We start from the raw sequence: 27592 nt of genomic DNA, 5'->3' as shown, positions 1-27592 counted from the left end.
TGTAAGTGTGTGCTGCATTTTAATTATTTTTAAAAAAAATTTAAAACATTGTCATTTTTACTTTATATATATGAGTGTTTTACCCGAAAGCATGTCTGTATACCACATGAATTCAGTGTCTGCTGAGGTCAGCAGAGACCACTGGACCTGAAAAGGAGTTACAGTCGTCGGGCACCTTGTGGGGGCTGGGAACCAAACCCAGGTCCTGCAGAAGAGCAGCCAGTGCTCTTATCCTCTGAGCTGTCTCTCCGGCTCCGACCTGATCTACATTTTGCCACTTTTGAAACCCTCATCCTTGTCAGAAATATGAATGGATTAAAGTTGGACTTCTCTCTCTCTCTCTCTCTCTCTCTCTCTCTCTCTCTCTCTCCCTCCCTCCCATCTCTCTATCTCTATCTATATTTATATATATATATATTTGAGAAAGGGTTTCATATAGCCCAGGCTAGCTTTAAACTTGCTATACAGACAAGGATAAACTTCAACTTCTGACCCTCCTGCCTCTACCTCCCCAACGTGGAGATGCTCACCACGGTGCCTGGTTTATTTGGTGCTGCGCACCGAACTCAAGGCTTCATGCATTCTAGGCAAGCACTCTACCTGTTGAAATATGCTCCCCTGATCCAAGGGCAGATGTATTATACTTTTACTCGTATTTGTCTTTTATGTGGATAGGGGTGCTGGCCTGGGATGCGTGTGACCATAGGAGGATAACTCAGTCAGTTCTCTCCTTCTATTGTAGGTCTTGGCAGTCAAACTTAGGTTATCAGGTTTGGTGACAAGCACCTTTACCCGCTGAGCATCTTGCCAGCCTCTAGGGTGAATTTTGAGAGCGTTGGAAATGACATCAATTTGGAAACAGCTGGTGTCCTGCTGAGGTCTCAGACCTGAAGCAGGCGAACTGTCCCCTTTTCCTCCTCTGTTCTCTTCCTCCTCCTCCTCCTTTTATATGTTTTGTTTTCAAGACATGATTTCTCTGTGTAACTGGCCTGGAACTCACTCTGTAGACAGGCTGGCTTTGAACACACACCATAAATAAGGGGAAAAAAGCAGGTCAGCTGTCTTTCCAAGTCTGACCTTAAAATTCATATGAAAATCCAAAGGAAGCCAGGCAGTGGTGGTGCATGCCTGTAATCCCAGCACTTTGGGAGGCAGAGGCAGGCAGATTTCTGAGTTCGAGGCCAGCCTGGTCTACAGAGTAAGTTCAAGGATAGCCAGGGCTACACAGAGAAACCCTGTCTCGAAAAAAAAACAAATACAAAAAAAAAAAAAACACACACACACACACACAAAAAAAACAAAAAGAGGGGGGGCTGGAGAGATGCTCAGAGGGTAAGAGCACTGACTGCTCTTCTGAAGGTCATGAGTTCAAATCCCAGCACCCATATGGTGGCTCACAACCTTGCGTAAAGAAATCTGACGCCCTCTTCTGGTGTATCTGAAGACAGCTACAGTGTACTTACTTACATATAATATAATAAATCTTAAAAAAAAAAAAAAGAAAGAAAGAAAGAAAGAAAGTCCAAAGGACCCGGGATAGGCAATCTTGAAACAAGACAAGGTTGGATAACATATTTTACATTTTCTCATTTGAAAGTCTTGGTAAAAGCTTCAGTCATCAGACAGCGTGGAACTGGTGCAAAAGATCAACAGGATGGAATGAAGGGCTCAGCAGTCAGCTCTGGGAGGTGGCAGGAACGTCAGGAGTTCAAGGTCATCCTTGGCTACATAGTGAGTTTGAAGCCAACCCAAGCTATGAGAGACCCTGTTTTAAAAAATGGGAGTAGAGGGAGAAACTGGGGAGATGGTACAGTGATTGGGAGCACTATCTGCCCTTGCAAAGGATTGGGTTTCTTCCCCAGCATGTGGCAGTTCACAGCCTTCTGTAACTCAAGTTACAGAGGCTCCAGAGCCCTATTCCACAGCACACAAGTGTTTAATAGACATATATGCAGGAAAACACCCATAGACATAAAGATAAATACAGTTAATTAGTAGTTAATGCGTATTAGCTACTGTTCTATTTCTGTGAAGACACTCATGACCAAGGCAACTTATCAAGAGAACATTTAGCTGGGCCTGCTTACAGTTTCAGAGGTTTACTTACAGTCCATGGTCATCAAGGCAGGTCATGGCAAGAGCGGCTGCGATGGTGCTGCTGGAGTGCTATCTGAGAGCTTGCATTCTCTCCTCAGACAGAGACAAAGGCAAGACTAGGCCTAGCTGGGATCCCTACAGACATCCTACTCCCTCAAGGCCACCCTCCTTAGCATGCCTAGACAGTCCACCTAGTACTGAGTCATTTAAATCTATGCCTGCAGGGCCGTTCTCATTCAGCTACCACCCCATGTTATCTGGCAATTCCACTTCAGTGTATATATACCAAGAATCAAAAGAGACTCCAACAGCAAAATGTTCAGAGTCACTTATCACAGTATCCAAAAGATGGAAGCAGACAGAGGCCAGCTTGGTTAACTTAGAAAGTTCCAGGCCAGGCAGTGCTACACAGTGAGACCCTGCTTCAAAGGAAAACAGTGTGGTGTGTATAGAAAACAAATCTAAGAAACCAGAAAAGAGCCAGGCAGTGGTGGCGCACACTTTGAATCCCAGCACTTGGGAGGCAGAGGCAGATTTCTGAGTTTGAGGCCAGCCTGGTCTACACAGTGAGTTCCAGGACAGCCAAGGCTATACAGAGAAACCCTGTCTCAAAAAACTGGAAAAGAAAGAAAGAAAGAAGAAAGAAAGAAAGAAAGAAAGAAAGAAAGAAAGAAAGAAGAGAGAGAGAGAGAGAGAGAGAGAGAGAGAGAGAGAGAGAGAGAGAGAGAGAAAGAAGAAGAAAGAAAGAAAGAAAGAAAGAAAGAAAGAAAGAAAGAAAGAAAGAAAGAAAGAAAGAAAGGAAGGAAGGAAGGAAGGAAGGAAGGAAGAAAGGAAGAAAGGAAGAAAGAAAGAAAGAAAGAAAGAAAGAAAGAAAGAAAAAGAAAGAAAGAAAGAAAGAAAGAAAGAAAGGAAGAAAGAAGCCAAGCACTGCACACCAAGTTGGATGGTGGGTAGAGGGGAACCTGTGGCTGGAAGCAGGGACCACTGCCTCACCCCAGGAGCTGGCACTTGGGTCTGTCACCAACAGCATCCTTTGGTTCCCTGAGAAAGATGGAGCTGGGAGGTTTCTCTCTCTCCGGTCCTGGTGTCTCTTTCTGCCCAGCACTGGACACCAAGCATTAAGTGTTGCCTATTTGTTTACCTCTGCTCATCAGCCCCGTCCCACCCATGTGTCATACAGACAGGACATGTGTCATACAAACAGGACAGCAGCTGGGTCTGACTCACCTCCAGGAACAGGGGCTGGGCAGGTGCACTAAGTTGGTGCTCAGCAAACATGCTGAGTGATTGAAAGAAGGCAGACTCCGAAGAGCACCCCGCCTGTATAGGAGGCTTGGTTAACTTAGCAAGGCCAGGCACTCAGTTTAATTCATTCTAAAAGACCATAGGACAAGGCTGGGCATGGTGGCCCATGCCCTTAATCCCAAGACTCAGAATGCAGGAGGATCTCTAAGTCAAAGGCCAGTCTGGTCTATATAGTGAGTTTCAGGACAGCCAGGGCTTTATAGAGAGACTCTACCTCAAACCAAACCAAACCAAACCCAAACCAAGATAAATCAACTTAAGTCATTCTAGAAGAAAACAATGGGCTGGAGAGACAGGTCAACTGTTAAGAACACTGGCTTGCTCTCAGAGGGCAGAGGACCCCGTGTTTGATTCCCAACACACATGGCAGTTTGCCAAACTAGCAAGTGGTGCACAGACAGACACACATGCAGGCTACACACTCAGCTTAGTTTTAATTTCAAAAAGACAACGATGTCTTAGGGGGCATCCAGGGCACATAAGTTTGACGAATGTAAGCTTGTTGGTTCAAGGCATTCAGTGAGTTAACAGAATCCTGAAAAGCCTTTCCTTTAAACTCACTGTCCATGCCCTGCACCCTCCTCTTATTCCTGCTTCCCAGAGCTCCCCAACCACACACACACACACACACACACACACATTTCCAATCTGCTCCCCAGGCCCTGGTTCCTACACACATGCACACTAATTACTTTACCTGTTGCTAGCACAAAATAAAGGAAGGGTTTATTTTGGCTCCAGCTGCAGGGTATAGTGTAAAGCGGCTTGGGAGTGGTGGTGGCCAGTGGCCAGAGTATGAGGTGGCTGGTCACATGTCATCCACAGTCAGGAAACAGACGGGTGCTGTGCTCTGCCGACTGTCTCATTTCTATCCAGTCCACTACCTCACTCAGTGGGCCGGTCTAGGAACCCCCTCACCTGTGCTTATGTTTGTTTCCATGTGACTTAAATTCCACCAAGTTGACAGTCAGGATTAGCCATCACGCATGGGATAGGTGGCGTATACCTTGTGCCAGCTTCCATGCTGGGAAGGTCAGGTGTCAAATTACATAGACCTTACCATCCCCAGCTTTTTTTTTTTAATTTATTTATTTATTTTATATAAACACACTGGAGCTGTCCTCAGACCAGAAGAGGGCATTAGATCTCATGACTGATGGTTGTGAGCCACCATGTGGTTGCTGGGAATTGAACTCAGGACCTCTGGATAAGTAGTCGGTGCTCTTAACCACTAAGTCATTTCTCTAGCCCCCCCCCCCCCATCCCTAGTTTTTCTTAAAGTTTTTTTTTAAGAAAAGATTATTTATTTTATGTACGTGAGTACCCTCTCGCTCTCTTCAGACACACCAGAAGAGGGCATTGGATTCTATTACAGATGGTTGTGAGCCACCATTTGGTTGTTGGGAATTGAACTCCTGGTCTTTGGAAGAGCAGTCAGTTCTTTAACTGCCATCTCTCCAGCCCCTTACCATTCCCATTTTACAGAAAGACATACGCACTCCCACTGCAGGCCCCACACTTACTTTCACCCCATTTCTCACCACAGCCTATCTGTCCTGTTCTCTTTAACTTTTTATGTGTATAGGTGCTGCCTGCATATATGTTGTCTCAGCTAGAGTTTTGCTGCTGTGAACAGACACCACCGGGCCAAGGCAACTCTTTTTTTTCCTTAAAAGATTTATTTATTTATTTATTTATTTATTTATTTATTTATTTAATGAATACACTGTTGCTGTTCTCAGACACACCAGAAGAGGGCATCAGATCCCAGTACAGATGGTTGTGAACCACCATGTGGTTGCTGGGAATTGAACTCAGGACCTCTAGAAGAGCAGCCAGTGCTCTGATGAGCCATCTCTCCAGCCCCCTCAAGGCAACCCTTACAAGGACAACATTTAATTGGGGCTGTCTTACAGGTTCAGAGGTTCAGTCCATTATCATCAAGGCAGGAACATGGTAGCATCTAGGCAGGCATGTTGCAGGAGGAACTAAGAATTTTACATCTTCATCTGAAGGCTGATACAGAATACTGACGTTCAGGCAGCTAGGGTAAGGGTCTTAAGCCCACACCCACAGTGACACACCCACTGCAAGGTCACACCTCCTAATAGTGCCACTCCCCGGGGCCGAGCATGTACAAACCATTACACATGTCAATGTACCATGTGCATGTCTGGTGCGCAAAGAAACCAGAAGAGGGCGTTGGATTCCCCAGAAGTGCAGCGATGGATGGTTGTGAACTGATGCGTTCTCTAGAAAAAGATCCAATGCTCTGAACTGCTAAGCCATCTCTCCAGCCCTTGTCAGACTTTCTGCCCTTTTCAGCGGGATGGGTGTTTTTCTTTGCAGTTCTCTGATAGCTCACGTGGTTCAGGAATAGTGCTCATTTGTTTCTGTTTGTTTGGCATTTTAAGACAGGGTTTCACTATGCAGCACTGGCTATCCTGGAACTCACTGTGTAGACCAGGCTGGTCTTGAACTCAGAGATTAGGTATCTGCAGGCACTGTACACACATGATGCACAGACATTCATGCAAGCAAAAAATACCCATGCAAACTAATTTTAAAAAAATTGATGACAGTTGAGTAGGACATGGTGGCATATACCTTTAACCCCAGTATTTGGAAGGCAGATGCAGGCAGATCTATCTCTGTGTGTTGACGGCTAGCCTGGCCAAACTATAAAGAGAGTTCCACGCTGACGAGTGGAGTTAGTTGTGGGGCAGGGGAAGGTGCCGGGGGGGGGGGGGGGGTGCGGAATAGGAGCCAAGTACAATTTAGTTCAAAAAACAAGACCTTTGCCTGGCGGTGGTGCACACCTTTAATCCCTGCACTTGGGAGGCAGAGGCAGGTGGATTTCTGAGTTCTAGGCCAGCCTGATCTACACAGTGAGTTCCAGAACAGCCAGGGCTACACAGAGAAACCCTGTCTCGAAAAACCAAAAAAAAAAAAAAAAAAAAAAAAAAAAAAGACCATTTGCACTTACATGAGTTACCCACACAGTAAGAGCTGTGATTTGAGAATATACAGGTAGCTCCCTCCCCCAAGGGCCCTGAAAACTCAACAGCTATAAGGAGTCTCTGAGGAAGTGCAGACCTATTGTTACCAAAGATCCTGCGCCAATGAGCGGTGGAACCATCCCGGAGTATGGAGAACTGAACCCTTCCCCAGCCAGGGTTCATGCCCATCACCTACAAGAGTGGGCACATTGGTCACATCTGAGTCTCACAGCTCTGTTTCCTGTTCCAGAGAAGACACGGGTCTGGGGACAATGGCAGTCCTGCTCCTCCACACACTAGTTAACCGCAGGAAATGTACTAAGCTCCCATTGGCAACTCTGCCAGTGGGAAAACTCAGTACTCACCTCCTTCCTCATCTGTAAGCTGGGGGCGGTGGGGACACTTCCTCTAGAGGGTGGCTCTGAAGGGCAGGCATCCAACATGGACTTGGACCTAACAGTCCCTGGCACTTGAGAGGCTATAATACTTTCCCACTGGAGGTGGAAGGTGATTCCAAGACAGGAGGAGGGAAACGTCATCCAAGCGTGGATGACATATTCGTTGGTGAGAACACTCAGCCTCACAGCTCTCTTCCCAATGCCCTCTCCCCTGGCCTCTGCCGTACCCTATGCAAATGTGCTGTCAAAGCGTCCAAGGACACTAAGATGCCCCTCGTAAACTTCTGGGCTGGGAGGACTGCCAGTTGCCGTAAGGGTACCCATCTGCCAGAGTGGGGCTGAGCCGGGCTCCAGGCAGAGGCTGCGGAGGTGGAGGCTGGAATAGAAAGGGATCTGAGCAGTACCCGAGAGGTCCCCTGGGCCCCAGCCGAGCTGTTCCCACAGAGTGTCTGCTCACGCCCCACTCACTAGCAATCTTACTCAAATCTCCTTACCTTATTCAAGTTGTCTCTACACCTGGTGCCAAATTCTGGGTCACCCTCTTTCTGCCTGGGCACCCCCACTCCTCTCTCAGTTCTTTCTCCACAATGCGCGTCACCATCTGACATGCTATTTCTAGAAGCTATCATCTGTGTCCTCTTCAGATATAAACTCCAAGAACATTTTGTTTGCAGAATTACACCATCTAGAACACTCAGTGCTGAGAAAAGAGAAGAATAGAGAAATTCTTAGGTCCTTTATTTAGTTAGTTAGTTAGTTAGGTTTTTTTTTTTTTTTTTTTTTTTTTGGATTTGGTTTTTTCGAGAAAGGGTTTCTCTGTGTAGCCCTGGCTGTCCTGGAACTCACTCTGTAGACCAGGCTGGCCTCGAATTCAGAAATTCGCCTACCTCTGCCTCCCAGAGTGCTGGGATTACAGGAGTGCACCACCACTGCCTGACAGGTCCTTTAAAAAAAAAAAAGCAACTGTATTTGTTGTTTTGTAATTTTGAGACAGGAACTGTGTATTTCTGACTGGCCTGGAACTCACTACATAGACCAGACTGGCCTCAAAGTCAGACACCTGCCTGCAAGCGCCTCCACAGGGGAGCGTGAAAGGTGTGTCCACACTAGACAGAGATTCATTTCTTTTTTTAAAAAGATTTATTTACTTTATGTATATGAGTACACTGTAGCTGTCTTCAGACACACCAGAGGAAGGCACTGAATCCCATTATAGATGGTTGTGAGCCACCATGTGGTTGCTGGGACTTGAGCTCAGGACCTCTGGAAAAGCAGTCAGTGCTCTTAGCCATCTCTCCAGCCCTGAGATTTCTTTCTTTATGTGTCAGTATGTATACATTCTTGTGTGCATGCAGTGCCCACAGAGGCTGGCTAAGGGCATCAGCTCCCCTGAACAGAGTTGTAAGCAAAATGGCGAGCTGCCTCACGTGGGTGGGTGCTGGGACCCAAACTCAAGACCTCTGGTAGAGCAGCAGGCACTTTTAACTGAACCAGCCCTGCCTACATCCTCATAAAATGTACAGATTTTTTTTTTAAGATTTATTTATTTATTATATGTAAGTACACTGTAACTGTCTTCAGACACTCCAGAAGGGGGCGCCAGATCTTGTTATGGATGGTTGTGAGCCACCATGTGATTGTTGGGGTTTGAACTCAGGACCTTCAGAAGAGCAGTCAGTCAGTGCTCTTAACCGCTGAGACATCCCTCCAGCCCCAACTGTATAGATCTTAAATGGATAGCTCAATGTATGTGACCAATATGGAGTTTACAGCTGTGTCCTTCAGCCATTCCCCACCCCTAATGCCCTGGCCAACTTCCACCACCATAGACCAGTTCTGCTTGTCCCTGATCTTGTTTTGAACAGCTTCTCACTTTGTAGCCCAGTAGCCTTGAACCTGGGATTCTCCTCTCTCTGCTTGAGTACTAGGGCTACTGGTGTGTGCTGCTATTGCTGGCCCCTGAATTTTTTAAATTTCATTTAAATGCATTACATCATCCAGTGGACTTTTTTGACATCTGATGCGTAGCATGATCTATAAGATTTCCCCATTGTATGTAACAAGGGCTTGCTTTTTTTTTCCCCCCAAGACAGGGTTTCTCTGTGTAGCCTTAGCTGTCCTGGAACTCACTCTGTAGATCAGGCTGGCCTTGAACTCAGAAATCAGCCTGCCTCTGCCTCCCAAGTGCTAGGATTAAAGGCATGGGCCACCACCGCCTGGCTGCTCTTTTTTTTTTTTTTAAAGCATGGTCTCACCATGTGACTCTAAGTGGTCTCGAACTTGCTCTGTAGATCAGACTGGCCTTCAGTTCACAGAGATCCTCCTGCCTCTGGCTCCTGAGAGCTGACATTAAAGGTGTGCACACACCCAGTTCTCTGGCTAGTTTTTACTCTCTTCTGTCTGTCACACACATGCTTATGTTTATCCCCCTGTCCATGTATGCTCCCTGTGTGGGCATTGGGCTGTTTCCATTGGAGACTATAAGCATCTTTTTCCTTTTTAATTTTTATTTATTTACATGCCTGGTTCCTGAGGATGGCAGAAGAAGACATCAGATCCCCTGGAACATGAGTTACAGTGTAAGTCACCTTGTAGGAGCTGGGAATCAAGCTCGGGTCCTCTGGAATCCAATGCTCGGAACTGCTGAACACTTCCCAACTCCCTTTAAAGGCATTTTGTTTTGTTTAACTTGCTGTGTAGCTGAAAGTATCCTTGAATTCCTGGTCCAGGTGCCCCCATCTTGGTTTCCCTCCTCCCCCTGCCATGCCTAAATGCACTCACTCTTCATGTCTTTTGGAGGACACGTGCCTAGACTTCTCTTGAAAAGTGGCCTAAGAGGAAACCAATGGAATCATGGGTAAAATAAGTATGGCTGTAGAGTAGATGAGCAACTACCAAATGATTTTCTGAAGAAGGTCCCCAATGGCATAGCCACCAGCAGGGTATGACTTAGGGATTCACACATTGTCCCTAGCACGAGGTGAAGACAGACCTTCCTCAGGCTCCTTTCTGGGTACCTGAAAACCCATCTCTCCTCTGTGTGTTTGCTTAATGAACCAAATCCTGCAGTGAACTGCAGGGTCCTTTCCTGTTGGCAGGGAAGAGTTGTGGTCTTTAGCTGACACTCTAACTGTGCCACACCCAGGGCTGAAGAAGTCACATAGACCTTGGCTTAAGGCTGTCTTATGTCTCCTGGTAAAGCTCAACAGACCAGTAAGATAGACCGCCTCTCCTTGACATTTGATGGTACCCAGCGAGCCACAGTATCTGTCTCCACTCTAGGAAGTATCCAGAGGCCTGGCCCTTTTAAGGCTTGTATCCTGTGACAAGGATTCTGAAGCCCTGTGATATAAAATGGCTGATATGGGGCTGGAGAGATGGTTTCATGGTTAGGAATGCCCCCGGAGTATGGTTCCCAGCACTCACAATGAACGCTCGCAACTTCCTGTAACTCCAGCTCCCCTCATCTATGAGGGCACCTGTGGTACATCTCTCTCCATCCACCACCGCCCCCCACACCTGCATTTACTAACCTTTGACAAGTTCTGTAGCTTCTCTGCCTTAGTTTCTTACCTGTAGTGTGGGGCTTGTTATTATCTGTGTTAGCTGTGTACACACGCGCGTGCACATACACACGTTCACAGGCTTGTTATTATCTGTGTTAGCTGTGTACACACGCGCGTGCACATACACACTTTCTCAGGCTTGTTATTATCTGTGTTATCTGTGCGTACACATGCATGTGCACGTGCACACTTTCTTTGTTTTGTTTTTTTTTTGTTGTTTTTGTTTGGTTGGTTTTTTATTTGGAGACAGGGTTTCTCTGTGTAGCCTTGGCTGTCCTGGAACTCACTCTGTAGACCAGGCTGGCCTCGGACTCAGAAATCCGCCTGCCTCTGCCTCCCTAGTGCTGGGATTACAGGTGTGCGCCACCACCGCCCAGCTATGCACACACTTTCTCAGGCTCGTTATTATGTGTTAGCTGTGTGTACACATGCATGCACACACGTACTTTCTCACATACAAAATTAAAAGTGAGTCTTACTTTCAAAACTAATTTTCCTCAGCAGGTACCTCCTTCAGCTCCACACCTTCAATCCCAAGACTCTGGAAGAGGCACATGGCTGTTTGTGTTCAAGGCCAGCCTGGTCTACATAGTGAGAGTTCCAGGGAAACAAGAATCACATAGAGAGACCTTGTCTCCAACAACAACAACAACAACAACAAAAAATCCTATCCTAGTTCTTTGAAAAAATGTATCTTTAAAAATGTATCTTAAAAAAAAAGCTGAAGCCAGGCGGTGGTGGCGCATGCCTGTAATCCCAGCACTCTGGGAGGCAGAGGCAGGCAGATTTCTGAGTTCGAGGCCAGCCTGGTCTACAGAGTGAGTTCCAGGACAGCCAGGGCTATACAGAGAAACCCTGTCTCGAAAAAAAAACAAATCCAAAAAACCAAAAAAAAAAAAAAAAAAAAAAAAGCTGAAGGTCACCTAGGTTGCCTTGGGAGGCTGTGAACATTTTAACTAGGCACAGAAGAGCTTCTATGTTTCCAGCACTTGAGAGCTGCTGGGGCAGGAGGATGACCTGAAGCTTGGGCTACAAAGCTTGTACCAGACCAGTTGGGGTTATATAACAAGACCTTGTCTCAAAAGAGAAAAGGTTAATTCCAACAGAGGGAGGCCAGCCTGCTCTACAAATCTAGCTCTAGGCTAATCAGAGTTTCACAATGAGACTCTCAAGACCCAAACCCCTCCAGGGGCTCCCAACTTTCCCTGTTCTAGTGACCTCCAAAGTCAATTACTGAGGATGGAGGGGCCATAAGGGTCAAGGCCCTCAAAGTGTGAAAGACCAGAGAAAGCCCATTATAAATATGAACCTTAGGTGAGCAAGAGACAAACTCTGTATTTGAGCATTTGGGTGTTTTGGGGTTTTTTCTTTGTTGTTGTTGCATTTGAGGTAGGGTTTCTCTGTGTAGCCCTGGGTGTCCTGGAACTCACTAAGAATAAAGATGTGTGCTGGAGTTTTATTAAATCAAGTTTGCCCGCATACAGGTGTAACTAGTTTATACACATCTAACATAGATCATAACGAGCCTGAGAAAGTGTGTGTGCACACACATGTGTATACACAGATAACACAGATCATAATGAGCCTGTCTTAGTCAGGGTTTCTATTCCTGTGCAAACATCATGACCAAGAAGTAAGTTGGGGAGGAAAGGGTTTATTCAGCTTCCACTTTCACATTGCTGTTGATCACTAAAGGAAGTCAGGACTGGAACTCAAGCAGGTTAGGAAGCAGGAGCTGATGCAGAGGCCATGGAGGGAGGTTCCTTACTGGCTTGCTTCCCCTGGCTTGCTCAGTTTGCTTTCTTATAGAACCCAAGACTACCAGTCCAGGACTGGCACCACCCACAAAGGGCCCTCCCCCTTTGATCACCAACTGAGAAAATGTGGATCCACAGCTGGATCTCATGGAGGCACTTCCCCAACTGAAGCTCCTTTCTCTGTGATAACTCCAGCCTGTGTCAAGTTGACACACAAACCCAGCCAGTCCAGAGCCCTGCACTACAGGTGAGAAATAAGGCAGAGAAGCTACAGAACTTGTCACAAGCTAATGAGTGCAGGCGGTGTGAGCCAAGGGCCTGGCTGGAGAGGGAGGCCCCAGTTCCAGACCTTAGGTGAGCTGAAGGCCCAGACAGGGGCATGCCAGCTGTTGGCAGGCACCACCTTACAGCCACCTGAGCTTCCGCAGGGCTTCTGCCTAGAAGCAGCAGGGTTCCCCAGCACCCCAAGGTTCCTTGCTATGAACCCTGAGTTCAGAATTGATTTTCTGTTCTTGGGAGACAGAGCTGTCCTATGCTGCCCTGGCCAACCTTAAACTTGAGATCCTCTGGTCTCTACTGGGATTATAGGTGCTACTACACTTGCACCAGAACCACTTACTAACATTTTAAGTGTATGAATATGTTTACCTGCATGTATGTATGACCATGTATGTGCATTGCCAGAGGGCATTAGGTCTCCTGGAACTGAAGCTACAAATGGTTGCACCACCATGTGGGTGCTGGGAACCAAACTAGGGTCCTCTACAAGAGCAACAGTGTTCTTAACTGCTGAGCCATCTCTCCAGGCCCAGAATCCACTACTTGGATGGACATCAGTGATAGGCTTCCTCTTTTAACTCCGGTCCTCAGTCTATTTAGTATGACCTTTGCTATGGTGTCCCATGTGTTTGCCTTCCCTGAATCTGTCCCCATCTGTTGCTAAAAATACTGCTCCTAGGAACCACCTCTGCTCACAGGCCCCATGGAGAGGTGGCATAGAGTGGGAGGAAGCCTCCCGGCTCCTGTGACTAGGAATACTGGCACCCCAGGCACCTGATGGTTCCAGCGTCCTCAGTCTCCAGCCTCTGCACTGGTTTCATTCTCAACCTTTAGAGCAGGTAAGAAGTTTCCAGGAGCCCAGCTCCCCTTCTACCAGCATCCCCAGCTCAGGTGTGCTGAGGATCGACCCCAACCTTACAGCTGCCAGCACAACCAGAGGGTGGCACTGACTGACCAGGCTGCATCATGCCCGTTCCTCAATCGTAGAAGTGGGGTCAGCTCCCCCACATCTCACTTTGGGAGTCACAGGAGCACTACAGTGAAATTGGGAGTAGAAGGAAGGCAGATAGCTCCCCTGTCAGATAGCAGTTCCGTCTCTAGCACCCAGCCATTCGTAAATCATGTCTCAAGTCTTCCCACTGCTCTAATCACTACCCTAGCCTACCTTCTTCTCTCCCATAGTACAGGGACTTTACCTCCCGCTTCACAGCGCAGTCTCCATTAGATTCCTAGCTCTTCCGGCTCCCTCTCCTGCTAGGGTTGGCTACAGACCCAACCTTCATCTGCCTGCTCCTCCAGCTCCTTCCTGTGCCTTTACCCCTTCTTCTCTGAAAACCTAAGTTTCTGTCATTTTTAAATCTTTTTTCCCCCAGTACCAGGGCTCTAAACCAGGACTTTGTAAGCACTAGGCAAGTATTCTATCTCTAATCCTACTGCAAACCTTTGCCATCTTAAAAAGCAGGGGGCAGCCAGGTGTGGTGGCACACGCCTGTAATCCCAGTACTTGGGAGGCAGAGGCAGGCAGATTTCTGAGTTCGAGGCCAGCCTGGTCTACAGAGTGAGTTCCAGGACAGCCAGGGCTACACAGAGAAACCCTGTCTCGAAAAAAACAAATCCAAAAAAACCAAAAAACAAAACCAAACCCAAAAAAACCCAAAAAAACAAAAACAAAAAACCTGTCTTGAAAAACCAAAAAAAAAAAAAAAAAAAAAAAAAAAAAAAAAAAAAGCAGGGGGCTGGAGATGCGGCTCAAAGTACTTGCTACTCTTCCCAAAGACCAGGGTTCAGCCTCTCAGGCCTCACAAGGAGAGGCTCCATATACAGCCGTCTCTATAGAACTTTGCTTCCAGGGGATTCGATGCCCTCTTCTGGCCTCTCTTCACACCAGGCACACATGTAATGCACAGTGTAGACAAAGCACCCACATACAAAAGACAAACTTTAAAAAGAAATAGCAAGCATACCAAGCACCAAGCATTCTTTTAGTCTGTTCTTAGCCCCAGCACAGCTTCAGCTCCCCAGTCCCCCATTAAGTGCTGAGGCAGGGGTCAGAGGCTCGCCTTGGGGGACTTCCTTCAGGGCTACTGTGACAGCTGTCCTCTCCCTTCTAGCAGAGCATCTGGATAGCTCAGGGTCTGGCAGCTCTTGACTCCAGTGCCCTCCAGGTCCACACACCTGTCTCTAGGCCTCAACTGTCAACAAGGGCAAGCCACACTTTCTTCAGTGTCCTCAAGAGCACCCCAAACTCATCACAACCAAACTTTCAAGCTAAATCTTGTCTTTTTCTCCTGTGTCCCTCAGCTGGAAAGGGGTCCCACCCCTGCCAAAGAGCTGCAGAAAATGAGAAAAGGTGCTTCCTGATATCCTCCCTTGGCCCTTGGCAGCCTGCCTTCAAGCCTAAGGCCAAACAGTCCTGGGTCCCCTCAGACTGTAGCCACTGTCGTCCTCACCCTCACACCTAGCCCATCCCCAAGGGTCTCGGAATGCCTCCATCAGGAGAAGCCAGCGAGCTTGTCAACAGATGACTTGGCATCCCCTCTCGGTCTTCTAGACGTCGGAACCCACGTGGCCACTGCGTCCTGCTCCACTTGGCACCGGTGCTCCCTGAGATGTTCCGCTAGCCTTTGGCACACACACTGCCCAGGCTTCTCAGACACACAGGTAGGCAGACTGCTTGACTCCAAAGATGCTTCTCAGATCTTCTGTCTCTTCTCGCACTGAGCCCTCCACAGCACTGGCTGCAGAGCACTATAGTTTTCAAGGCTGTCTCAGCACTGACCCCATCTGTCCTTTCTCAGCCATCCAGGGAGGGGAGGCGAGGAAGGCTGGAGGCCCCACAGGATGAGGCCATCCCGTAGCACTCCCAGCACGTGGCACTCAGTCCCTAGACCAGATTCCTTTCTTCTTTGGCCCCTCGTAGTCCCCCAGACTCCTGTCAGCCTCCCTGTTAGTACTCAATCACTGGCTGCCCCCACACTGTCCCTGCTACCCCTCCCGTGGGAAGGTACGTGGGTGGGCATTAAGAATACAGCCACAAAGCCCTGGACACAGGATGAAAAGAAACCAAAACCCTCTTTTTTTTTTTTTAATAAATTTAATAACAATTCCATCTTTCTCTTCTCCCCAAAGCAACTAATACTAACTAAAAGAGAGCATAGGCCAGGGGTCAAGGGGCAAAGGGTGCTAGGAGTCATAATCCTCTTCATCCTCTGCCTCAGGCGCGGAGGGGCCAGGGGGTGCTGGGGGCAAAGGCAGGGGGGAGGTGAAGGGCACGAAGGGAGCTGGAGGGCTGCAGGACAGAAAATGGAGAACATCAGGCTTGCCACCGTGCTGTGCCCAACCCACAGGCCCCACCCTATCCTCCAGAGGCAGAGGCAGATGTGGTCCAAGCCGCCCATGACATCACAGGTGGCAAGCCCCGTAGGAGGGAAGGTCCCAGCGAAGACCACTATCAGACTCTCTCCCTGACTACTGTGGAGACAAGACCTTTTCAGAACCATCTCTTGTGTTTAATATCCCCTTCTGGTCCCTAAGTCAGCCACCACCATGAGGTGGCTAGGGAAGTAACACTAACTGGCTCTGGGGAGTCTGGCATGCCCCTGCCTGGTGTTCCTGGGGTGCTCACCTCTCAAAGTGGGCAGGATGACTGGCTTGGGGTGGAGGCTGTGTCTCTTCTTCCCCATCGGTGTCTGTGTCCTCAGACTCATCCTAGGAACACAGCAGGGGTCAGGGTTAATGGGAAGGCCTGGACCCATCTCTGGGGAGCCCAGGTCCCTGGGAGGCAATGGAGGTGGAGGTACAAGAGGTTGTAGACAAGGAGGAGGCCAGGCCTCCCACCAGCCTCACTCACCTCCTGTTCTGAGTCTGTCCCGGACAGCTTCTTGTCTTTGCCTTTGCTTCCTGTGCCTCCGTTCTTCCTGCCACTGCTGCCTGGTTTCCGGCCCCTTCGGGAAGGTACAGTCCATCTGCCCAGAGGACTCTCTCCCCCTTCCTCACCCCCCAGCCACCCCCAACCCCTGTGGCCTTGGCCTTTCCCACCTGTATGCCTGGTCTTGGCTACCCACCTTCGAGGACCCTTGTCCCCATCCATATGGTTGTCTTCCCCATCCCCCTGCATGTCAGGCACAGATGCCACCAAGTCTTTCAAGAAGTCAAATTGCTGCTCGAGCTCAATGCACTGTTTCCTGAAGAAGTGGAAGAGGAAGGTGTTCAAATAGGGCCCCCAAGACACTTAAGGAAGGATAGAGACAGCCTTTTCGTGTCAGTACAGTGAAACGTGAAAAACACCCTTCTCCACTTCCACCAGGCCTCCCGGGCGGGCGAGCGGCTCGGCTCGGCTCGGCTCGGCTCGGCTCGGCTCTGGTTGTTCCTTCCACCTGAAACACCTAATCTCTCCTACATCAGTCCATACCACAGAGCTGGCCTCCCTCAGCCTCGCACCACTCCCCCTGTCAGAACACTGCCTCCTCAAAAGCCCCTCCCAGCTCAGCGGCCACTCACAGGTGGGACGTGGTCATGGTTTTGGCATTTCGAGACTGGGTCACCTGGCAAGCCTTCTTCAACAGGGACTCCAAGAAGAGCTCAAGTGCCCGGGCTGAAGACGTCAAGGAGAATCCAAAAAGGGGAGTGCCGCAGTCCCGCCCCACGCCCCTCAGCCCAGCCGGCCCCTAGTAGGATACAGATGATGACAGGCACAGCTGCCGCCACCTTCCCAATCTCTTCGTCCGTCTGCATGATCTTCTTGATCCGCGCCTGCCGAAGGAAGGGGACAGAGCTCGTCTCCCGCGTCCCTATGGGGGTTAGGGGAACCAGGGGGTATCCCAGGAGAAGGGGGCGGGGGGCACTAAGCCGGGAGGGCATGGAAGGGGCGGGGCGTCAGGCAGTGGACACCTAAAGGCACCCGGTCCCCCACCGGCAGGACCTGGGCCCAAGCCTCCCAGGAGCCCAGCCTGCTGAGGCCCATCCCGGCCACGTGCTCACCGGCGGAAACCGCGCGTTATACTTCTTCTTCTTGCTTGGCATCTCCGGGCCTCTCTTGCTGCGCCGGGCCCAGCGCCGCCGCCCGCAGCCTCCGGGCCCCGGGCCTGTTCGCCGCCGGCCCGCCGCGGTTCCCCCCGGGTCCTGGTGCCGCCTACTCCTCCCACACCACTTCGCGCAGGGTCCTAGTGCCGCCCGTAGAAAAGCAGCTCCCCAAACCTGGGCGCTGGGCTTTGGATCCTCTAGGGCGGTGCGCGTCCTTCTCAGGGATCGCCCGCCACGCCCACCCGCCCCCCAAACTAAAGTACGAACGTTAGCTCCACCTCCTGAAGACCTGCGCCTCCTGGGATTCTCGCGCTGGCTCCGCCCCTGAACGCAGCCCGCCCCTGAACGCAGCCCGCCCCTTCCCCTTGAGCCCCCGCCTCTAGCCTTCTGGTTCCGCCTCTGGCCCCGCCCCGTGACTGTGTTTGTCTATAAAGTTGTTGTTGAGGCGGCGGGACCCTAAGATGGCGGCGGCGGCGGCGGCCGTGGCAGGGGCGGGGCGCGGCGGGGGTGGCAGCACGGATCCCGGGCAGGAGCGGAGCCGGGCCCGAAGTTGGGTTGGCGCGGAACGGAGTGAAGGCCGGAGGTGACTGCGGGGCGGTGTGAGGGACAGCCCCGGGATGGAGGCAACCCTTAAGCTATGGGCACTAATGGCGGCGAGTGTGTTAGGGCTGGAGCCTGGTCCTCGCGCAGGCTCTGTCCTAGCTGGTTCGAGTCCGGATGTTACCCAGTGACCCCCTGATGGGCCGCTGTCCTCTCTGGGACTCTGAGTCCCGGTGTTTAAGTGTGCCCCAAATAGTTCATTGTGGGAGGCCTGGCCCTCTACAGCCAGTCTCTGCGTTTTGCCTACGTCCATTAAATTGCAGCGCCCGCTACCTCGGGACTCTGGTCCAGTGATAAAGCAGAGCCCCGTGCCAGTTAACATTTAAGCTCTAACGCTCTTTACGGGCATGACCTTGGGCAAGCCCCGTTTCTCTTAGTTTCAATTTCCATGTTTGTAAGCAGTGAAAGTAGTACTAACAATAGCGACTCCACCTCAGGCATTTTATTCTAGGGATAGATCTAGGGACAGGATCAGTTGTTATCCCATTGTGAAGATGAAGTAACTGAGGCACAGACATTAAGTCTTGCCCAGGTCCACAGTTTATGCAGTACCTGGCACCCTCTAGGACCCAGCACTTTTTATTTACTGTCTCAAACCTCTGACTCAGTTCCCTCACGACAGGATGGAACCAAATGAGGAGCTGGAAGAGGAGGACTCTCCAGGTGGCCGGGAGGATGGCTTCACTGCTGAGCACCTGGCTGCAGAGGCCATGGCGGCCGACATGGACCCCTGGCTGGTATTTGATGCCCGTACTACACCTGCCACAGAGCTGGATGCCTGGTTGGCCAAGTACCCACCATCTCAAGTTACTCGCTATGGGGACCCAGGTTCACCCAACTCTGAACCAGTGGGCTGGATTGCAGCCTATGGGCAGGGTTACACCCCCAACTCAGGGGATGTACAGGGGCTGCAAGCAGCCTGGGAGGCTCTGCAGACCAGTGGGCGACCCATCACACCAGGTACCCTGCGCCAGCTGGCCATCACCCACCATGTGCTCTCCGGCAAGTGGCTGATTCACCTGGCACCTGGCTTCAAGCTGGACCATGCCTGGGCTGGCATTGCCCGGGCTGTAGTTGAGGGCCGTCTTCAGGTGGCCAAGGTGAGCCCACGGGCCAAGGAGGGTGGGCGCCAGGTCATCTGTGTTTACACGGACGACTTCACGGACCGCTTGGGTGTACTGGAGGCAGATTCTGCCATCCGGGCCGCAGGCATTAAGTGCTTGCTCACTTACAAACCTGATGTCTACACCTACCTGGGCATCTACCGAGCCAATCGCTGGCACCTTTGCCCTACTCTCTATGAGAGCCGTTTCCAGCTTGGAGGCAATGCCCGTGGCTCTCGAGTGCTGGATCGTGCCAACAATGTAGAACTGACCTAATGGGGCTGATTAGGAGAGACCACCGTTTGCTTCCCAGCTGGGGATGGATCCTTGTTTCTTCTCTTCCTTGTCCCAAGAAGGCTGAGCTCCCCAGCTCTGAGGACTCACTGACCTGAGAACTGCCTGCATTCAGTCCCTTTGAACTTCTGCTCTCTGCAGGGCCAACTCCAGCCCTCACAGGTTGGGGGCCCTGGCTCTCAGAGGGCCGGGCCCCTGGCTGCCCTCTTTGATGCTGCTCCCCACCACTGCCCAGGACCACAGCTTGGGTGAGATACTGGAGACAGTCTGCCCTGGCCACCCTGTCCCCACTGTACTTAGCCTGCGTTCTTCCTTTCCTTCCTCCCTCAGAAGGGAGGAACTAGTGCTTCCAGTCCCTGCCCTGGAGCCGTCCTAGCCCAGGTGGCAGGCCCTCCAGACTGAGCATGCTATTGGGACCTGTTCATGTGCTGACCAAGAGGAGATGCAGGGCCATGGACATGGGGTCTGCCCTCCTGCAGACTCCTCGCCAGTATCACCAACACCCCTTCCCTGGCTACCTTGACATGTGCCTGCTCCTGCCATTTCAATAAAACCCAGCTTGGGTCTGTGTCTTGAGTGTTTTTTAAAAATACTGTCCTGATGGTTACCTGCATTGGCTCTCAAGGAAAGGCCAGAAGAGGCAGCTCCAGCCTGAGCAGGCCTTTTTGTCTTTCCTCCACAGTGCTGTGTTTCTTTGCAGAGGCTTCGTTGCTCGGAGCTGCTCTCCCTCTGTACCCCATGGGTCAAAATCAGTGTCTCAGGTCTTTCCAGGAAGGCCCAAGAGGGCTATTCTTTTGGTCCCAAGGTATATTTGTTTTACATTTTGTTAAGAAAAAGTCTCACTGTGTAGCCCTGGCTGGCCGGGAACTTATTATGTACCCTAGGTTGGCCAGTAACTCAGAGAAATTCATTTGTCTCTGCCTACCAAAGTTCTGGGTTTAAAATCCTGCACCACCATCTCCAGCTTTTAGATTTTTAAAAAATTCTGGCTGGGCAGTGGTGGCACACGCCTGTAATCCCAGCACTCGGGAGGCAGAGGCAGGCAGATTTCTGAGTTTGAGGCCAGCCTGGTCTACAGAGTGAGTTCCAGGACAGCCAGGGCTACACAGAGAAAAACCAAAAAATAAAAAAAAAAACACATCTGTTCATAGTGGTACATGCCTTGTTTAACAAGGTGAGCTCCAAGACAGCGAGAGCTGCCTACATAAAAGAGACCCTGTATCAAAAAAAAAAAAAAAAAAAAGTGGTGGCGCACACCTGTAATCCCAGCACTTGGGAGGCAGAGGCAGGTAGATCTGAGTTCTAGGCTAGTCTATTATACAAGGAGATGCTGTCTCAAAAGAGGGATGGGGTGGGGCAGGGAGGCAGGTGACATGGTTCAGCAGTTAAGAGCATTAATTCTTGCAGAGGACCTTTAGTTTGGTTCCCAGAACTCACATGGTGATGATTATTAGCAGCCCCTGACTCCAGTTCTAAGGGATAAAATGACCTCTTCTGGCCTCTGCAGGAACTGCACGCGTGCTGCTCCAACATACATCCAGGCCTGGAAAAAGGAATCTTTACAAAGGATTGAAAACAATGAAATATAAAATTACAGCTGGGCGGTGGTGGCACATGCCTTTAATCCCAGCACTTGGGAGGCAGAGGCAGGAGGATTTCTGAGTTCGAGGACAGCCAGGGCTACACAGAGAAACCCTGTCTCGAAAAAATCAAATCCAAAAAAAAAAAAAAAGAAAAATATAAAATTATTTTTTAGGGGTGGGGTACAGAGGCTGCTTTGCCTCATACACATTGGGAGGTCAGAGGAGCACTTGGAGAAGTCAGTTTCCCTCCATTGTATGGGTCCCAAGGATCCAGCTCAGGTCAGGCAAGGACCTTTATCATCTAAGTCGCCCAGGCTTTTTTGTTTTGTTTTTGTCTTTTGAGACAGGATTTCTCTCTGTAGCCCTACTGTCTTGAAACTATGTAGACCAGGCTGGCCTGGAACTCAAGAGATTCACCTGCCTCTACCTTCCGAGTGTTGGAATTAAAGGTGGGCGCCACCACCCACCGACTTGTCTTTTCATGTTCTCATTATATGACTCTTGCTGGCCTGGAACTTGCTATGTAGATCAAACTGGCCTTGGAATCAAGGCCTGATTCTGCCTCGAATATGTTCATGTTGACTTTATGATCCTCTGCTTACACCCCCTGAGTGTTAGGATTACATGTGTGGACCATCACACCCAAGTGTAAGTAGTGCTGTCGAGGTTTATGCCATGACCAAGATTAAACCCAGGATTTAGTGCCTGCTAGGTATTCTGCCAGTGTGGCTACATCTGCAGGCCCTCTGCCCCCACAATTTTGGCCTTTTTGAAACAGGGTTTTGTTATGTAGCACAATTTCAGTTCTGATCTTTCTGCCACAGCTTCTTGAGTGCTGGGGTTACAGGTCTGAACTACCAAGTGTATTCCGCAGGGTGGATAAAGGCACTCTGTCTGTCTGTCCTTGCAGTTCTGGGCGGGGCACATGGATTTCTAAGAAGAGATGGGCTGGAACAGCCTAGCTGGTGAATGGCTTGAGTATCCGCGGACAGTTTTCCTGTGCATTGCCATCTGCTTCTGCCACCTGGAAGCCACTCGACAGTTTAGAAGGAACTTCCACGGCGGGCATCACTCAATTATCATGACCTCTTTAATGATACCACATCCTGCTGCCAAGGCACTATTAGCATGTGTGATGGTATAAGCCTTTAATTCCAGTGCAAGCACACAGAAGCAAATGAATCTCTGGGAATTAGGGGAAAATCTGGTCTACACAGCAAGCTCAACAACAGTCAGAGCTACAAATACCATCTCAAAAGAGAGAGAAATTGAGGGCAAAAGGAGAAAGGATGACCTGGGGTGATTCAGTGTGAGGACAGAGCTGGGACTTGCCTCTGTTCCTTCCCTTCTCAGGCAGAGTGTGCTTCTTGACCCCTGTCCTTGTCCCGACAGGCACATACACAACCCACAGAGCACGGACACATGATCTTTTTGTCTTTTGGCCATCCTCCCTCTTGTGCGTAGCTGCTGTATTCTTGGGGGCCTGGCCCATGCACTACCTTGTTTCCAGAGACCAGTGCCTGCCCTGGCCTTGGTTGGAGGCCAGAGCTGTTGGCAGAGAACTCCTTGAGATGTTGCTCCCGTGCCGTGCCAGTGCTGAATCAGCCTCCAGCAGCCTCATCAAGTTGGAATTTGGAGCAGAGGAGCGGAGATGCCACTGGGGTGACTGGGTGGAAGTGGCTGAGTCATGAGATGCTAGCTTAACCCCCTCCCCAGCTGCCTCCCTATCCTGAGCTTCCCCAGGACTGAGTCCACCTCAGCCTAAATTTGGGAAATCCCCAGAGCTCAGAGTTGGAGCCAGGTGCCCTGCCTTCCTGATTGTCAAAGCTTTGTACTTGACTAAAGTGGGCCAACTCTCCCTAGGCAGAGGAGTGGCATCCTGGCAAAGCCTTGTGTTCCCACAAGATGTCTATGTGGTATGGAGAGCCCAGGTTTTCTTTCCTTACAAAGCCTGACATATCCCTCTTCTGTATCTCTGTGGCCTTGCCTGCCCCTTACCCTTTCTCATTGTCTCCCAAACCAAGACAACAGCCACTAACTTGGCTCCTCCACCCCACAACTCTGTCCTGTCCCACAAGCCAGGTCCCCAGATTCTCTGCAGAGATGCCCACAGTCCTATCCTATTTTGATTCTCTACAGAAAAAAGGTCATCTGTCCTGGGCTGGCATTGACCAGGCCCCCACCAGCTTTCTCAGCTGTCCTTGAGCACATCTTCCTTGTCTCTGCACTCAATTGAAGCCAACTGGCACATCCTCTACCACCGTGGCATGGAGCCCAGGGCCTCAGGCCTTCTTTGTTCTTAAACACCTGCTGTGCGGTACCGACCACAGGACCAGCAGTTACTTAGCAATCACGTGGTTGATGGCTGTCTCCTGCTGGTCCCAAACCACAGACCCAGACTGTTCTCTCCTAAGGCAGGAGCAATGTATACATTTCATCTCCGAGTCCACAATAACTTCTTGAGAGATTATTAAATAAAAGAACTGCTCCATATCCAGGTGCTGTGAGTCCCACCTGTCTGACCTCTCTGCTTTATCTGTGTTTATCTTTGCTCTAGAACATGGCTTTGCTGCCCACGTGCTGCCCTTTCCCACTTTGATGCCTTTGTTGATGGGCAGCCTCTAGTGGCATGCCTGACACCATCACTGCTAGCTAATGCACATCTCAGACCGTGGCTCTCTAACCATGTGTGACTTTCTTTCATTTATATGTCTGGGGACCCTCAAGGACAATGACTGGTTTATCCTCAGGGCACTGTCAGCACCCAGGTCAGAGTCAAGCCTGGTGCAAACACCAAATAACATTCTTGAATCCAGGGTGATTATAGGAGAGCCATACAGTATCTAAGCTCCGTTTAGTTCTTTTATTTTTAAATTATTTTATGTGTACAGAAGTTGTTCCTGTGAGTATGTCTGTGTGCCACATGTGTTCTTTGTATCCGGGGAAGCCAGAAGAGGATGTTAGATTCCCTGACACTAGAGTTACAGATGGTTTTGATCTGCTATGCGGATGCTTGGAGTCAAACTTGCCTCCTCTGCAGCAGCCAGTGCTTAACTCCTGTGTGCCACCTCTCTAGCCTCCAGCGCTGTTATTCTTACCATCTTTGCAGAAAGGGAAACAGAATCCCAGAGAATTCCAGTTAATTGTCTCAAGGTTGCAGAGCAAGCATATGGCAGAACCAAGATTTGAACTCAGATCATTCAACTCTAGAGCATCTGATGCATGGTTAAGTCTTGCTAATGAACATGCTCGTGCTGGGCAGTGGTGGCGCTCGCCTTTAATCCCAGCACTTGGGAGGCAGAGGCAGGCGGATTTCTGAGTTTGAGGCCAGCCTGGTCTACAGAGTGAGTTCCAAGACAGCCAGGACTACACAGAAAAACCCTGTCTTGGGGGAAAAACAAAAACAAAAACAAAAAACAAAACAGGAAAGAAAAAAAGAAAGTGCTCCTGAGTAGCAAAAAAGTGCTGCAAAAAGAAATATTGCCCTGCAGGGACATAGGATTAACTTGTGAAGTACACAAGGTAGGTTCTCACAATCACATGGGAGACAGGCTGGGCCCAGACACATTCCTTCAACACTGACCAAGAAACTAAGTTCAACCTGTCTGGAAAGGAACAGTCCCTCTAGCCTACGGAAAGGATTGCTCCCGACAAGCTAAGGGTTTCCCAAAGCCTGGGCTAGCAGGGGTTCCCTTGCTTAGCCAGCTCCTGCCTACATGGAAGTATGGAAGCACTGGGTTGTGTAGGGGCCAAACTTAGACAAACCCCTGTGTCTACCCTACTAATACAACTGAGAGAGGCCTGAGAGACAGACATACCCCGCATGCCTTCCTAACACACTGCAAACCTCAAGCCCCTGGAACTTGGCTTCCAGGGGGAATGTTCTGGGAGGAGGAAACTCTATTTAACCTCCAACTCCAGTTAGGACCTGGGGCAGAATCGGGAGTCCAGGAAACAGCTAAATTGGGAGATGCTTCAACCAAAGCTTTGGCAGGATTTGGGGGATTTTCCTAGTAGGACAGATGCACCCCGATCCTGTGGACTGGGAGGGGCCTTGGCAGGGATGAAGATTGGGTCACAGGGCTGATTCACTGAGGAGGGAAACTCCCCACTTCTGTGACGTACATGCCCTAGGCACTGAAGGGTAAAGTTAAGGGCACTAGTCTGAGAAACACTTCACCTGTTTTTTTCTTTGCCCACTAGCCTTCTAGGAGGGTACAGTAAACCTGAGATTGGCAGAAGGATGAGAAGGCAGGGGCAGGTTTGTGGGGACAGCTTTCCAGGAAAGGATATCAGAGATTGCAACTGGAATGAAGGCTGGACAGGACACCTCAGGTATCCTTTCTTGTCTGTTTTGTGAATGGAACAAGTAAGGCTCACTGTAAGAGCAAACGTGTACACAGGCATGCTCTGCACGGGCGCACACTGGGCGCCTTACATTCCTTAGCTCTCACCCTCCACAGCACTCCCTTTATTGATGAAAAAACTGAGATCAAAAGATGCTAAGATGGTAAAAGTTGAGCCAGGCACCTGAGAGGCAGATGTAGGCAGAAAGGTTAGGAGTTCAAATCCAACTTCAGTTACATAGCAAGTATAAGGCCAGCCGAGGCTACATGAGTTCCTGTCTCAAACAAGAAAGTAAAAATTGGTACAAGCCGAGGCTTCAGGTGTTCTGGTAGCCTACATAGCTCCTAATTATGCCTCCTACAGTAGGGCATCAGGGCATTCTGTCTCTGGTCCCGGAGCAATTCTAGTTCCTAGAGTCAGAGGACTCTTTAGGATGAAGTTGGATTGGTTTCTGTGGGTCTTCTTCTACCGCTGGGCGCAGCTCTGCCTGTTGGGCACCCTGGAGGATAGCCATGTCCCATACTAGCCCTGGCTCCTCTGTGGCTCCTGAAGGGAGAGAAACTGGCTGCCATGGGGGTGGAGGGTGGGGGTGGGAATCAGCCAAACCAGGAGAGGGCAGTGAAGTTCCTTCTAGGATCTCTCCAGAGCTTGACTTTTGACCAAACCCCAATGCAGAGCTTCCCTTTCCTGTGCTGACACTCACCTCCTGCATTGTATGCATACAAGCACATAGACACTCTCTCTCTCTCTCTCTCTCTCTCTCTCTCTCTCTCCTGTGTCACACACACACACACAAATGCATATGCATAGAAACAAAGATACACAAGTGTACACACACCCACAGACACGTACAGAAATGTACACACAGTCACACAGTAAAAGTTCAACTTAATTGCCCCAAATGGTCCTGTTCCTCTCTGCCTGCGCCCAGGAGGCCTAAAAGCTGTGGTTTTGTGAGATGAGGCAAGTAGCCCCACACGGGCAGCTTTGCCCCACTTGGCTCTCACACAGGCTACATGACTCACTCCCTTGCCCCCCATGACTCAGTTTACACCAGTGCCTGGAGGTCCTCGCAGCTCGGGTGGGGCGGTTTATGGCTGCAGCCCAGGCCCGCCAGCCTTTCATCCACTCCCAGCCCAGAGCAGGAGCTGGCACCCCTGCGATCAGTCGGGCTGGCTCCTGGGAGCCTGGGGACAGGAAGTGTGTGGGGGGGAGGGGAGTCCTTGGTCTGGACTTTAGAAAGAGCTGAAAAACGTTGAGACAAGCACCAACGGTCCGGAGCTTGGGTTTAAACGGAACAGGAGCCACTCTGTGGGTCAGGCTAATTGGGCGGAGTCGTTGTAGACACACAGAAGAGGAAACGGGCCACATGGCACCAATCTTACCAGCAAGAGAGCGAGCGCTCGTTAGAAATGTTTCCTGCATTTCTGGGAGTCTCTCTCCAAGCATTATCCATGATTTACCCTGTCCACTCCCCCAAGCAACCCAAAAAGCAGATACAAATGGAGAAACTGAGCCATAGACATTGAAGGCATTGCTGACATTACACCGTGATAAAAGGAGGCTTTGCAAAGAGGGAATAAGCTAATACATGTAATCTGCCTTAGGAATTAGCAAAAGTGTTTGTATTCGCGGTTGCTCTTACAGTGAGCCTCCTATTTATACATTGGGTGAGAACGGATATCTGACACATCCTGGCCCGCCTAGCTCCAGCTACAGTCTGTTTTCCTTCTCTCAGGGGCCTGCTCCCATAGCCTGATTACTACTACCCCCCCCCCCCCAGCTGCGTGGGGTGAAGTGGAACTGAGAGGCCCACTGTTCCCTCCACCCTTAGTTCTCCACTGGAGCTCCTGGGTCCAGGAACTCAGTGTGTGATGGGTGAAAAAGAGGAGCTGGGGCTGGAGGGATGATGGCTCAGTGCTGAAGAGAGCTGGCCACTCTGCAGGGGAGGGGGGACCTAAGTTCAGTGCCTAGCACACATGTCAGAGGTTCTCAGCCACCAGCTCCAGGGGGGCTCAGCACTCTCTTCTGGCCTCTGCAGACAGACAGACAGACAGACAGAGACACAGACACAGACACACACACACACACACACACACACACACACGGGATGGGGGTGCAGCAGGGAGACAGAGACAAAGAGACAGAGAGATCTTCTAAAAATGAAGTAAGAGTGGGGGTGGGGGGTTGGAGGGTGGGGGGGTGGGGGGTGTTGGGGGGGAGGGTGGTGGTGGTGGTGGTG

At 50.2% G+C, this 27592-nt stretch overlaps 2 protein-coding genes across 4 annotated transcripts; one reads left to right on the top strand and one right to left on the bottom strand.

Annotated features, from left to right (window-relative positions):
- Nucleotides 1–15485: 15485 nt before the first annotated feature.
- Nucleotides 15486–17694, bottom strand: Drap1 (DR1 associated protein 1). Of its 2 annotated transcripts, none has more exons than XM_052192802.1 (7): nucleotides 17382–17694; nucleotides 17081–17153; nucleotides 16902–16995; nucleotides 16466–16585; nucleotides 16252–16366; nucleotides 16027–16109; nucleotides 15486–15690 (listed from the first exon to the last, which is right to left on the bottom strand). In XM_052192802.1, exons 1-7 carry the CDS (start codon nucleotides 17421–17423, stop codon nucleotides 15585–15587), a joined length of 633 nt encoding a protein of 210 aa, XP_052048762.1. In that variant the 5' UTR covers nucleotides 17424–17694; the 3' UTR covers nucleotides 15486–15584. The 2 variants fall into 2 exon arrangements, with proteins under 2 accessions (XP_052048762.1, XP_052048772.1); XM_052192812.1 differs by having other exon boundaries at nucleotides 16252–16345; nucleotides 17382–17693.
- Nucleotides 17695–17859: 165 nt separating this feature from the next.
- Nucleotides 17860–19988, top strand: C1H11orf68 (chromosome 1 C11orf68 homolog). 2 transcript variants are annotated; one of them, XM_052192794.1, is made up of 2 exons: nucleotides 17860–18006; nucleotides 18632–19131. In XM_052192794.1, exons 1-2 carry the CDS (start codon nucleotides 17885–17887, stop codon nucleotides 19035–19037), a joined length of 528 nt encoding a protein of 175 aa, XP_052048754.1. In that variant the 5' UTR covers nucleotides 17860–17884; the 3' UTR covers nucleotides 19038–19131. The 2 variants fall into 2 exon arrangements, with proteins under 2 accessions (XP_052048754.1, XP_052048744.1); XM_052192784.1 differs by having other exon boundaries at nucleotides 17866–18006; nucleotides 18646–19988.
- The last annotated feature ends 7604 nt before the right edge of the window (nucleotides 19989–27592 follow it).

The sequence above is a fragment of the Apodemus sylvaticus genome, chromosome 1 (assembly GCF_947179515.1).
Source record: "Apodemus sylvaticus chromosome 1, mApoSyl1.1, whole genome shotgun sequence".
NCBI classification, from domain to species: Eukaryota; Metazoa; Chordata; class Mammalia; order Rodentia; family Muridae; genus Apodemus; species Apodemus sylvaticus.
This window is presented reverse-complemented; position numbering and strand designations above follow the sequence as displayed.